At 37.4% G+C, this 15100-nt stretch overlaps 1 protein-coding gene across 2 annotated transcripts in view; it reads right to left on the bottom strand.

Moving 5' to 3' along the window:
• Positions 1–1655: 1655 nt before the first annotated feature.
• Positions 1656–15100, bottom strand: part of LOC124134948 (E3 ubiquitin-protein ligase RGLG3-like) — a 52878-nt gene continuing 39433 nt past the window's right edge. For both annotated transcript variants that reach the window (XM_046500068.2, XM_046500067.2), the window contains exon 2: positions 1656–6730. In XM_046500068.2, the coding sequence (XP_046356024.1) occupies positions 5657–6694 (1038 nt within the window). In that variant the 5' untranslated portion in view covers positions 6695–6730 and the 3' untranslated portion in view covers positions 1656–5656. The remainder of the gene's footprint in view (positions 6731–15100) is intronic.

Raw genomic sequence — 15100 nt, 5'->3', positions numbered from 1 at the left:
ACATCACTGTATGTGCCTGGAAACCCCTTTTCACGTTAACATCAATCAAGCAGTTTACCCAGTACAATGTATCTGATTTCCAACTGAGATTATTCACAGAAACGTCTTGTCCTAGACTGGAAATGTGTGTTGAGTCGTAGGTAGTGTTTCTTTAAAGCATATTGGACAATGCATTTGGAATGTAACCCCATAAAACCAGCGTTAACATAATTGAGGTGAGGTTAAATGGCGTTTAATGTCGCGTTCACGATTACTGCAATTACATGACAACGTGGCATTGTTTGTTTGTTGTCTAACACCGCGCACAGCAATATTTCAGCTATAACGTCGGTCTGTACATACTCGCGTCTGAACCAGACAAGCCAGTGATTGATATCATGAGCATTGATCCACGTAATTGGGATACGATGACATGCATCAACCAACACCTATTCTACCTCAGATCTTCACGGTTCTGAACGAACGATGTAGTCACTAGGCACCATCCCTATGCAGTAGATACTCAAAATGTTTTTTTCACCAAGGTAAGGTGACTCTTCACCAAGAAGTTGTATCTTTTACTGCCTGCTGTTGGCTCCGATGCATGTCCTTTACACACAATACTAGTATATTTGTGACATGCAATGGAGCCCTTCCTTCTAAGACTGGCCCCTAGCAGTATATACGTAGCATCACATTAATGATGTAGGACAGATTTGTTATGATCTGATCGTGTCTGATGAATTTACAGTTTTTCACATCCATAGTGAGTTGTATGTACACACAGGCTTGTAATGTCACATTTAAGGAATTTGCTTTATAGAACAAATAAAGGTACCTAAAGTTTACTAACCATTTAGATTTTTTAAATCTTGTAGATCTTTTCGCTCGCATTAAAAGACAAATTAACTTCCTCTGGATAAACAGTCAATAATGTTTTTAGTCCAGCAATCTTTTAACTGCCCAGGAAATTTTTTTGGAAAATATCCAAAACGCTTAATCGCTTAATCAGCGATGGCTGTTTTTTGCTTGAATGAATTTTCAGACAGTCTGGTTTTGATATTAATGATTATGAATGATTATGAAGATGATACACCATAACTTCATAAAGCAGGTGGTGCTAAATAAGGAGAACAGAACAGATGATTATAGTTCAGAACAGTTTATGTACAAAAGTAATTTCCGGAAGGTGAAATTACTTCAAGTGATTGGTAATCATATACAAAAATAGTCACACATACATCTCAAACAGTGGCATTAAGGTAGTGTCTAAAGCTTGCGTGCCAATTCCAGAAACCCTCCAACACAATATACAAAAATTATACACAGAGTACTTCTTATTATAATAGGTAATACCTAATGAATATATGTGACCCACTATGACATGAAATTTTTATGACTTGATATTATATTTAAAACTACAGTATCTGAGGACAGCAAAAATACAACTGATAAGCTGCAATTTATATTTATTACAGAGATACATGACATCAAACATTTGGACTCATTTACCAACTTGTAACTGTTTATGTAATAATTGCAGTTTTTAGACATAATATCTGATTAATTGAACATAGACCTGTATGCTGAAATGTTTTGAAATAATGTTTTCATTACGTTACGAACTAATGGGAGAAAAAATATATTATATTTTTGTACAGTCCGCAGAATTGGCAATTTTTACTATTTATTAAGTAAGTTGATGTCAAAAGTCTATCTTTATTTTACAGCATAATTGTACCCAAACACCCATAAGTTTTTTCCCGGTGGGTCACAAATATTATTCAGAAACAGTGAAACGAAAAATGGTAAAATGAATCTGAAATTGGCATTACAAACCTTCGACACATCCCCTGGTACAATCAACATGATCAAATATTAACGTTTGTTGATATCACACATCATATAAAAATAATAATTTAATTTACATATTAATTTTTTTTAACACAAAAAGGATTCACATTTCCAAATAAAACAGCACACAAGCTTAGTTATTGTAAGCCTACGGGTTCCAGTGTTGGGCAGACCATTATATCTTTTAGGAAGTGTTTGTAAGTTTGTACATTTGCACTGTCCAATATTTATAAAAAACACAAATATCTCTTGAACAATTTCATGAAAAAATGGCAAATCTCTTTATACACCATGGAAGAAAGTGGAATAGTATTACTTTGGTTAATAAAGAGCATGGAAGCTGATAGAGAACTTGTATCACAGTCTTGATAAGCAATGGCTATATAATGTCTGACACTTAGTGTTTCTCATGGCATCTTTGTTAAATACTTTGGTGGAAAATTAAAGCAAAAACGAGGCTGGGATTTACAACTTTCTTCCCATATATTTCAGTAACACAGAAGCTACTTTCTGTCACATAGGACTTTGTTCCTAATCAGCATCTTTTTGGAGAATAGTGAGTGAGTTGGGTTTTAACACCGCTTTTAACAGTATTCCAGTTATATCGCGGCGTGTCCGCTTATTGTGGGCGGAAAGCCTGAAGTGATGCAGGTCTCAGACGCTTACCACTTCGGTGAAACCCACAAGCACAGGTATGGTGCTGACAAACCTAGAAACATAATCGGGGCGAACCGGGATTTGAACCCACAATCAAAAGTTTCTGGCGTGCCCAAGGGACACAACTCTGCACAGTGAATGGCGGCGCCTTAGCCGACTGGGCCACCCGTGCCCCCTTTTGGAGAATAATTTGCTAATGACTTTAAACATGTTATAACTGACAGGAACAAAAATATTTGTTGAGATCAGATTGGTTTATTGTGATCTTGATAAAATACTACGTATCCTAGATGGTGGGGAAAATCAATTTCTGAGTGGGACAATCAATCCCAGTTACCCCGCCACAAAGAAAACAGTGGAATTCTGAGCGTGACAATAAATCTCTTGCACCCTGCTACGATTGTTTATGAGTCAATGAAATACATGTGACACAGCACAAGTTACCCTCAGCTCCATCGAACAGCTGTTTTGAGCCTGTTTTCAATTTTTTTTTACTCTTTTACCATGGCAGATTGAAAGATGTTGGCAAGATGAAGTCGTTGTTGCAGGATCACTCAGGGTATATGTGGTTTTATGCCTCCCTCCTTAAAAGTTTAGTATGACTCCAGTCCGGCTTGTGGTATGAAACTAACGCAGGATGCATAAAACCACATGTACCCCTCAAGAAACTGCTACAAGTTTTAGTCTGCAGGGCAATGAGAAACACTCCATAACATGGTTGTAAGTGAATATGCATTAATGGCTGTGCAGTGCTTGCTTAAATCTGGTTAAAACTAAACATGCTAGAAGTGTATAAACAGATTTAATGAATAATACAATGTTTAAAGTAAGGTCAATATAATGATCTTGTTTAAAGCTACATGTCACACCGAATTATCACGTGTACATCCTTATCATATAACATGTGCATCCTTATCACATAACATGCATCCTTATCATATAACATGCATCCTTATCATATAACATGTTCTTCCTTATCACATACCATGTGCATCCTTATCACATAACATGCATCCTTATCATATAACATGCATCCTTATCATATAACATGTGCATCCTTATCATATAAGATGTGCATCCTTATCACATAACATGTTCTTCCTTATCACATACCATGTGCATCCTTATCATATAACATGTGCATCCTTATCATATAACATGTTCTTCCTTATCACATACCATGTGCATCCTTATCATATAACATGTGCATCCTTATCACATAACATGTGCATCCTTATCACATACCATGTGCATCCTTATCATATAACATGTGCATCCTTATCACATAACATGTGCATCCTTATCACATTATATGTTCTTCCTTATCACATACCATGTGCATCCTTATATAACATGCATCCTTATATCACAATTACACCCTTATCATATAACACATAGCACATACATCCTTATAATATAACCACACATCCATATCCTTATGTTACACATACAATCATATCCAATATAAATTCAATCCTTATCACACGCCATGCAAACCTTATCACATAACATGTACACCCTTATCATGTAAGATGTATATCACATATAACACATATCATATATAGCCATGTCTTCTATACCTTCAAATCACAAGGAAACTTCTATCTTTGTATTTACAACCTTACCATTTCACACACACCTTTTAAGTCACCTGTCAAATCCTTGTTATTTGATCTCGCACATACATGTAAACCCATATGTACATCCTTATCACCCCTTATCATCACACACACCCTTATTTACATCTCATGACATCGCATATACCACCCTTCTCACTTCAAACATGTTTTTTGCTGATTAATCTTGTACTTTGATAATATTGTTTTCCATAATAAGCAAGACCAGGCTGCCTGTACACACGAATGTGTGGGACACACTGACACGTATAGCACCGGACACAAAGTGAATGAGTGAGTGAGGGAGTGAGTGAGGGAGTGAGTGAGTGAGGGAGTTCCACTTGAAAGCCACTTGGAACAGGAAGTCATGTCTCTCATGGCGACTGTTGGGGAAGGCCCACAGTGAAGCAGATGCAATGCATTTGTCAATGTGGGAAAATAAAGATAATGTTTTTTATATCTTTTTATCTTATTTTCCACTTAAAAAATCAAATCTTAGGTCAAAGCTTTAAAATTTGGAGAAGTAAGAAAAAGTCCTATCATCTCCCATTATTACACTATCAGTGACACAATCGGTTTGCTTATTTTAACCACATCTTGTCACATTTTACTGTTACAACATCAGCGATGTCTGGACACAATAAAACAAGAATAATACTCCGACCTTACATCCTGAATAGCTGATAAATGCAAATCAAGTTCGCAAATAGAATAAATATAAACACCAACGCCACAGAATAAACAGCCTCGATCATCCGACAAAACAGATTCCATTGGGAGTAAAAAAGATATTTCACTCCTATTTCATAAAGGAAATACCATTTTCAGTTGATTAAAAAATAAATATAACATGAGCTGTCCTTTCATAAAATACACATTAGAATGTTTTTGTCAAAGGCCAAAATCCTCTTCAAAGAAACCAGACTGCAGTATCAGCAGCGCCAGCTGTCAATTTGCCATTGAATCTGGGATTTTGTATCAAGACAGATACATTTTTCATCTACAGTTGCAAAACCGAGATTTTTTAAAAATAAAAATTATGAGCCTAAACATTTAAAATTTAAAAAATCTCAAACCCATTCAATAATTTTCTGAGCCAATTAATTTTTTTTATCACAGCCCCCCTTCTGAATATCAAATGGTGTGCTCCTGAAAACATATTTTCAAGAAAGTCTTCAACTCACTGAGCAGAATGTAATCTTCCAAACACCAAACATACCATAAAAAGCATTTTTACATTCTATCAATTGTTCTGCAATAAATCCTCACAGGGTCCATTTGTTATTGATATTTTCCTAGATTTCTTGAGGAATTTATTCCACTGATGGAGTTCCTAAGTGAGTAATTCTCTTTCCAAATAACGGCACAAACACTTAACTCGGATTCTTACGAGTCTTGGGATCTATTCGTTGCATTATTTAGTCCTTGATCACCAAAACTCCATGACCACTTTCGAGATTTATATTCTTCATGAAGATTTTCCTAATGACAATCCAGGAAATTCCATACCTTTAAGCAACTAAAAAACTCATTTGAGTGAATTATTTTTTCTAGTTTTCCCGTTTGACCACATTATGAATTCCCTCACGACCATTTTCTATGTATCCTAGAGATTTGATCGTCTTAAACTGATCCGGTATCTCCATCAGGGCATGTAGTGCAAAAGATGTTTCTGGATTTCTTGCTTTTGTGGTAACCCCATGGAAATTCACAAATTGGAAATTATCGAACTTGCGCTGCGGTAGAAAGTTATCGAAATTTTCCATAATGTCCCAGGGTCCGTCGCCCACACCAACGACGATGATGCTCAGTGGGTAATTAGATGCCTCGACAATTGCTTCTATTGTTGTATCCTCCTCGTTAACCTGCCCATCTGCTATGATAATCAGGATATGGTAGCTGCGTAACTTTTGTACGATCTCTATTGCTTTGTAAATAATGGGAGCAAAGTTTGTAGGGCCCCCTAACGTTATCCTCGTGGCAATATTGCTGTAACGATCGAGCACCTCTTGGAAACCACAACAAGGCTCCGATTTTGGCATAAACGGGAATGTGTCTTTACCCATGGTGGAACTATCGCCAAAACCAAATGCTGGGATCAAATTATCCTCATCAAATGGCTCTAAGGTCTTTCCAATGATGGATATCACTTTCTGATACGGATTATAGATTTTCCCTGTGATCACTCTATGTAGGTTCTGGCCACTAAACGATTTTCTTCCCTGCCATTCATTGCTGGCGCTGAAGTCCACACCGATTATCAAACCACATTTTTCCAAGCCAGCTCGCTTGCACCCTTTGCTGACTGCCTCGAAAGTATGAAAATGGTCCTCAAAAGCGAAGAATGTGTGTGAATGGTAAGGCTCCAGTCCAAGCATTGCCAATAATGATGGCTGGTTCTTGAATCGGATCGGTTGGCGAACCTCCATTCCATCTGCATCAACTTCGTCCGAGTTGCCATCCTGTTGTGCTTTCTTGTCCCGAGCTTGTTGATAAAGCCAGTAGAGGAACATGGCCGTTATGTTGGCGATGATGTACAGCAGGCAGGACAAGAGCGACATCAGGGATGACGTTGCCTGCTGCTGCATCACAGATGGGTTTGCAGCTCCTCACGCCGTGGAACTCTGAAACACAGCAATTCAGCTGAGTTAAACAACACCTTCCCAAAGTTATGATGCATAAAGACTGTTTTCAAAACCATAGGGTAATATGGTGGTTGAAAAATATATAGAACAAGGCAAAAAGTGAGCAGTGCTCACTAATACCCCAGACTTCAACTCCAACATCATTTTTAAGTTCAAAAGATGAAAAAAGCAATATTTTCTCAGAAAATCCACTTATCGAAATCAAACTTTGCACTGCACCTCTCCTATTGGTATAGAAACTGTACCCCCAAGTGGAAAAGAATCCATAAGTTATATGTCGCAAAAATGTTGAAGTAAAAAAATATTCTAAGCTAAAAAACCCGCCAGAAAATACCTACCCCGATATATCAAAATTAAATTCTTCTATTAGTATGATAACTGTTCCCTCAATTTGAAAAGAATCCATTCTGTAGTTTTAAAGTTATAGGTCAAACAAATGTTTCATTAAAAAATGAAAAATATTGAAAACAAACATTGCACTGAGCCTCTACTAAAGATATTAAGGGTGTTCGCCAAGATGGAAACGAATGTATTTAGTAGTTTTCAAGTTATAGGTCGCGCAAAAATAATTCCTCAGAAGGACAGAAGAATTGACGGGCGGAATTCCTTGGTATAACTATATACCCCCACCCTTTCAGGTCGGGGTACAAAATACATAATATATTGATGTCTTCAGAACATTGGCAGTCAGATGATATACAGAATTTGGAGAAAAAATTGTAGAGAATGAAAAGTCAGAGCTTACTTCTCAATGGTTGATCCAGGTTGGTGGTTCATGGCGATTCAACAACCTACCTCCTTTGAAATTAACCTTATTATAAAACACATCTGTAACGTCATTCTATTGTTTAAATGGTCCATTATTTTTCAGGAATGGGGAGTTGTTTGTCAACGATACATTATCTTCAACCAATGTTTCAATTGATTTACACTTGTAATAAACTAAACTATTTTTTTTTATTTTGACATGTGAATTATTTCAAACTTTGCTGAAAACATGTGTTGCCAGCGGGGTTTGAACCCGCACTGTTTGATTTGAGTAAGTCTAGCTGTCTACACATGACAGTACAGTCTGAAATTACCTAATATTTTCAGATATTTGCATAATCCGTAAAAGCTGAAATATATTATGGATGTTATGTTGTGTTACAATGGGTAACCTACAACAATGTTCATATTTATAGCAATTAGATAAAACTTTGATGATGAAAGATATCGGGTAAACATATATATCCTTGCTCAGGGCTCTATATTTCCAATAATACCAATCAGCATGTATTTACAACATGCAAGAGATTTATAAAATACTAGTTTAGGGCATCACTAATTTATATAGCGTTATGTACTATGCATTGTAATTATTAGCTCATTACAGAGCTTGGTGCACGTGCAACAGCGGCAGAAAACATATTCCTCGTGCATCATGAAAAGGCGACTCACACAAAATAGGTTTATTTTTTAAATTTTTTCCACAAGACAATATTTTATCAAAGTGTAAAAGTAGGAATGTGTTTTAAGTAGGGGAATATCCTCATAACTCTCCATTTCTAAAAAATAATGGGCCTCGACCGCTGTGGCGCCTCAGTTCCATTATTTTTAAGGAATGGAGAGCTATTCGGACATTCCCCTCTACATAACAGGCCCGAGCTACCCGATAACTTCGTATTGAAATACTTCCTCCACAGAAGTTAAACATACAAGATGTTCCCTCCTGCAACCCCCACCCTTTCCATTCCATCCTTCTGTGGTCGTCACCAGCTGCTGCATCATCTACAAGGTGTCTTATTCCAGAAATCAGACAAAAATCTGAACACTAGGGCTGTGCAATATAACTGATATACCTGCATACTGCAATATTGCTGTCAGCAATACACATATCACAATACAACCAACGAAGAATTAATATATAATTATATAAATTATATCTACTACCTTGAGGCATTTGGATGGACTTGTTTCCTATCTAACCCATGTGAACAGCACACACTTCACGCTGATTACATAAAAATTCTATATAGATGACAAATTGTATTTGACGTAATTAGCGCCCCCCTCTAATAAGCGCCCACAGCGATATTTGCGAATATATTGGCTAGTGAACAATCCCGATTAGCACCCCTTCCGATTGATCAATGTTCACAAGACTTATTTATTTGCCTATGATACGCACTCGTGTGTTATATGCACCCTTAATTATAGGGAATTAAATTCTGGAAAAAAATATCTGTAGTACATGAACATGAAATTTATCTTTCAACTTTAATAAGAACCCCCTAATCCTAATTTTGAGAGCACCCTGAATGCTTATTACGTTGAATACAGTAATAGGTAAATCTGAAGTCTGGATTATTGTATGAAGAAGTATGATGTGAACAGTACAAATATATATAATTTGGGCCCCAATACGTATTGCAATGTGTAACACAATAAAGCTTTCTGTATTGCAACATATTGCAATACAATTATTGTGCCCATACGCTGAACCTACTGACCACAGCAATATTCCATCCTAATCATTCCATTTCCAATCCCTGGTCTCTTGAGGCAATGGCCAACTTGCTAAACAGAGAAAATAAATAAATAGAATTTTGAGCGTTCATTTCAAATCCCTATAACATTAATCTGAATTATTTTTATTTTTTTAAAGTGACAAAGCAAATGCCATGAACAACAAAACCAGAAGCATTCATGAATCATGGTGTGTTCAAAGGAACAATATTTCCCCCAAATGAAATTAAAAGATAAAAGAAAAATCTGGAAGTAGAAAATCCACAAAGCTTGAATAATTTACTGGACTGTCAAGTTTATGATCATGATTTCAACCTTTTGATCAAGATATTTCATCATTTCTCGAAAAAGAGCTTTAATTTTACAAGGATCAAGTTTATGAATATACATCAACAGCAAGATACAATTTATACTTCCCCATTTAGAAAAATGGATAAAGTAATTGTCCATATTTTCAACACCTTCTTTGAAGTCACATAAGTGCATATTGCTTGTTGAGAGAAATCTGTTTACTGCTGCATGGGTGAACAAGAAATATTGTTTGATGGATGTCGCTAGAGATTGGGCCATTAACTTTCAGGATCTCTCTTTTCCATGATGTTCAATCCTTCCTATCCGTCACAATTTGTATCGGAAATTCTGATCATAAACTGAACAAAATAAGATCGGGATCATAAATATTTTGGGGGATATTTTTTTGTGTGGTGAAAACTGAGCAAACAATTTCATAAATATATCCCCCAAAATATTCATGATTCCTAACTATTTTATTCAGTATATTTATGACGCATCATGTTTCATTCAACATATCAACACACACATTGGAGGACTGTAACAGATATGTTCCGGAATGATAAAAAACCATTTAAATGTTCATTATCAGGTGTCTGCATATAGTATATTACTCAATATTTCGCAGTTCAAATATGCTTACAAATGAACTTCGCCTTCTTGGTAAATAATTTACCCCTGGATATCTTTAAGAGGAGCAAACACAACTGACATTTAAAAAGTACACACTTCAGCCTTAGATCAGGAACCAACCTTATGATATTCTTGGGGGCGCGGGCCTCAGATTTTATCCCCCCTCGCATGTTTCTCTCCTGATATTGCATATACAAAAATCAGTATTCCCTGCAAATGATTGATTTGTTGAACAATAAGCATGTCATCCCATTTTTGTTGAAATGTGACCATTCAGATTCTTTTAGACACACCTCACGAAAGGCACAACAGGGTGTTTGTCCGTCTTTCTGAATACTAAACGTAGAACGATGAGCAGATGATGACAATGACGATGACTTGCTAGTTGACTGACTAGATTCACTTCCCCCCTCATCACCCCTCGTACCACCTCGACCCTCAACCACCCACCCCGATGCTGATGTCATAGGTTTCGCAATGTTCTTGCTCTCATCATTTTCACTGCTTGGGCGTCATTGATGAAATTTAGAAAACATTGCAAGCAAGTCACTGTCAAAGTGCAAAGTCAACACTCCATGCACCACCACTGTATAAAAACAACCCAATAGCGCATTCTCTGCAGTATGTACGGAGCTTACAACACATGCACTTTTCACTGGATTGCATATCATACGAAACATATCATATGAAAATGTGCTTGCGATGTTCATGATATTACGACTTTTACTTGAAAACTATTTCAGACAGAGCATAGTTTGTGTTATTGCAGTGTTTACATAACGGAGATCATCAGTGCTATGGAATATGGACATTGTTTCCTCAAGGTCTTGCAAATAAAATTTCCAGCTATGCATCGGGGCGCGGGTGGCCAAGTCGTCTAAAGCGCTGCAATTTGCTCTGCAGAGTTGCATCCCTTGGGCACGCCAGAAACCTTTGATTGTGGGTTCGAAATCCCGGTTTGCCCCGATTATGTTTCTAGGTTTGTCAGCACCATATCCAGGCTCGTGGGTTTCACCGAAGTGGTAAATGTCTGAGACCTGCTTCACTTCGGGCTTTCCTCCAACATTAAGCTGACACGCCTTGATATAACTGGAATACTGTTAAAAGCGGCGTTAAAACCCAACTCACTCACTCACTCCAGCTATGCATCAGTTAATTTCACAGTAAAGATGACAATAATTAGGAGGCCAAATCGGCGGCCAAAAGCAAAATCAGGGTGCCAGTGTTAATATTCAGTTGCATGTGCGACCATTCAGTCACTAATAAGAGGGCGGGAACTTGTAAACATTTATCTCTTTCATCATAACATATAAAAACTTCTATCCATATTTATATAGCCAATGACATTGTCACATGATACAACCCACATGGAATATAATCAATAGTGATAATTTAAAAAACTCTGATTTTGACAACATAAACAGACTTTTGTTTTTTCAAGAGGGGGTACATTGTATTGTCAGTTAACTCCCTTACCTCAGGAAGATGTGTTACACTGAACTTGCCAACTAGGTATAGAAACTGTGTAAGAACACGTGGAAAGGTCCTGGAATTATGTGAAATGTTGTGTGTTCATTGTTTCCATCCAATGAGTCATGCTTAACAACCACCATATTTGCTGTACACAATGACTAAGTATGACCCACACACTGCTAGCATAACTGCCCTGAGTGGATTCCACGGTATATGAAAACATGCCTGGTCCGGCAAGACAGAAGTGTGTGGAGTGTCCAGGAAAACTGTGACACCCGACAGCGTGTTGTGAACCAGTCCGACCGCCGTGACATTTGACCTCACCAGGTAACACACTAGAGTGGCACATTCTATAAACCCTGTCTAAAGACCAACATGACCAAATGATACATCAACACCATCTCAATTACCCATTACTCCATGTTGTTAGGATAGACACGCAAACCCTTTCACCACCAAACTATAGTGTTAATTACCTGTGAAGATCTGGCGTAGATTAGGTCTTTAGCAACCCATGCTTGCCTTAAGAGGCAACTATGCTTGTCGTGAGAGGCAACTAACGGAATCAGTTGGTCAGGCTCGCTGACTTGGTTGATGCATGTCATCGTTTCCCACTTACGTGGATCGATGCTCATTATGTAAATCACTGGATTGTCTGGTTCAGACTCGATTATTTACAGACCACCGTCATATAGCTGGAATATTGCTGAATGCGGCGTTAAGCAACAAAAATAATAGTGTTAATGTTAGTGTAAATGTTAGTGTGTTAGAATTCCCTTTGGCCGGTTCAAATGACAACTAAAATTAACAGTATGTTTTTTTGTTGCCAGACTCGATTATTTACAGACCACCGTCATATAGCTGGAATATTGCTGAATGCGGCGTTAAGCAACAAAAATAATAGTGTTAATGTTAGTGTTAATGTTAGTGTGTTAGAATTCCCTTTGGCCGGTTCAAATGACAACTAAAATTAAGAGTATGTTTTTTTGTTGCTTAACGCCGCACTCAGCAATATTCCACCTGTATGACAGTGGTCTGTAAAAAAAATCGAATCTGGACCAGACAATCCAGTGATTGACATCATGAGCATCAATCCATGCAATTGGGAACTACACATGCATCAACCAAGTCAGCGAGCCTGACCACCCGATCCCGTTAGTCGCCTCCTACGACAAGCATCGTTGCCTGTTACGCATGGAATGCTGAAAACCAATTACAACCGGGATCTTCAAAGCATTAACAGAATGGAGACATAATACACTGGATAATCAAGTATTCATCAAAACAGTGAAGCAACACAGACAATCCTCTCTGCAATATTGTTTTAGTATATATTCCATAAAATAATATTTGCTTGGTTCTTTCTGAAACATGGAAGCAATCCCAGTATAAACACGAGACTTTGTAGATAATGAAGCGTACCTTCTATCAAACCTGGAGTAAAACATAATCTAGAATTCTTACCATGCATGTGTGTTGATTTATATGGGCTTCTGAGGCCATAGGCGTCTATATCAATATTCGTAGATCTTAACACGCATAAGTAAACCTTGTATCCAAACACTGACACACAGCTTACCTAAGTTACTTTATTGTACACAGTATTCCCAGATGGCTAGTCATCTGGAACGAGACAGCTTTAAATATGCTCTAGCTGCTATAACTACATGTGTGTCAACTTCCGTGGTAGAGTCCTGCTTTGTCGCATGTTGTGCAAGACAGATATACTAGGTGAGTGACCGTGGAATGTAAACATGAAAGGAGGTCAGTTACATAGCCAAGTCCCAATATTTTGTATCTCATATGGATACAGATTTCCTTCTGAAGCATCTATTTTTTAATTACTTGTACATGGCTTACAAAAAAAATTAAAATAAATAAAAATAGGCAAAAACATGTATTTCTACTGAAGTATGTACAAAGAAAATTGTCAAAATGTGAAATAAAGAAAAAAACACAAAATAAAGAAATAATTGAATGAAATAATGTTTTGAATGACATGGGATTTTTGTTTGTTTGTTGTTTAACGCCGAACTCAGCAATATTCCAACTATATGACGGCGGTCTGTAAATAATCGAGTCTGGGCCAGACAATCCAGTGATTGATATGATGGGATATGATGACGCACATCAACCCAGTCAGCGAGCCTGACCATCCAATCCCGTTAGTCGCCTTTTACGGCAAGCATGGGTTACTGAAGACCTATTCTAACCCGGATCTTTATGGGTTGAATGACAAGTAAAATAATTTGTCTTTAAAATTGGGTCCATAAATTTAAAAAAATGGGTCCATTATCCAAACTCCAAATGAATTAGCGGGGCATGAAAAACAACAAATGCTAAAAATGCAAAGTGAGAAATGGCTTTCTTTATGTTTTCAACGAGTGGTTGGACAAATAGAAATGAATCAATAATATGTAGCAGTTGGCTCCGATCAGCTGATCCATAACCCTATGTTCTTGTGTGCTTGTATGCAACACCGGACATAGCATGTCCACAAATCTGTACAGAAGTATGCCAGGTAGTTCATATATTATTACAGTGTCTGGATAGACAAATTCTTCAGTGTATTTCTGGCTTAATGTTTTTAATCTAATTTCACTAGTTTTACTCCTCATGAAACTCTTTCTGTATAACAACCTGTTTGTAACTTGATACAAGGGCAACATGCCACCTCAAACATAGTTACAAAGAACTTGTCATCCATGAAAAGATTCCTATCTTGGTGCAATCTCATTAAAATCAGATCTTAATTCTCGCTACTGCTAAACAAAGATCTGAGGACATCCCTTTACGGGTCACGTCAGAACGACCTTTCTCGAATTTTGACCGACCAATGAAATGACTGACAAGAAATCAACATTAGCCAATCAGAAGGCAGCTTTCTCAAGCTTTACGACACTGACGACTACGCTTCGAAACATATTTTGAAGTATTCTCGATTAAAAAAATTAAAACTGATAAGAAGAACATTCTGGAATGGCTTATAGATGGCCTAGATTGTATGGATATAATCATAAAACCCTTAACTGTCATTCGGAATACCCCGTTCCAAATATTTCGTGGCTGCATGACTAGAAAACACGTTCTGACTGTCACTTTCATGATCTGGTAAGCGACGCTCTGATTGGTCGGATGAAAGGTCATTCTGACGTGACCCCTAATGGGATGTCCTCAGATCTTTCTTTAGTGGTAGCGAGTACAAAGACTTGATTTTAATGAGATTGATCTTGGTGTTTTATGTTCTAGTTCTCCAAGGGTGACTGTCATCTTAGGTGCTGCCATTTGCTTTTCAGAGTTGCTTCCCTTGGGCACGTCGGAAACCTGTGATCGTGGGTTTAAATCCTGGTTCGCCACGATTATGTTTCTAGGTTTGTCAGCACCATACCTGTGCTTGTGGGTTTCACTGACGTGGTAAACGTCTGAGACCTGCATAACTTCGGG

Source organism: Haliotis rufescens, unplaced genomic scaffold (assembly GCF_023055435.1).
Source record: "Haliotis rufescens isolate VD_foot unplaced genomic scaffold, xgHalRufe1.0.p SCAF_15, whole genome shotgun sequence".
NCBI lineage: Eukaryota > Metazoa > Mollusca > Gastropoda > Lepetellida > Haliotidae > Haliotis > Haliotis rufescens.
This window is presented reverse-complemented; position numbering and strand designations above follow the sequence as displayed.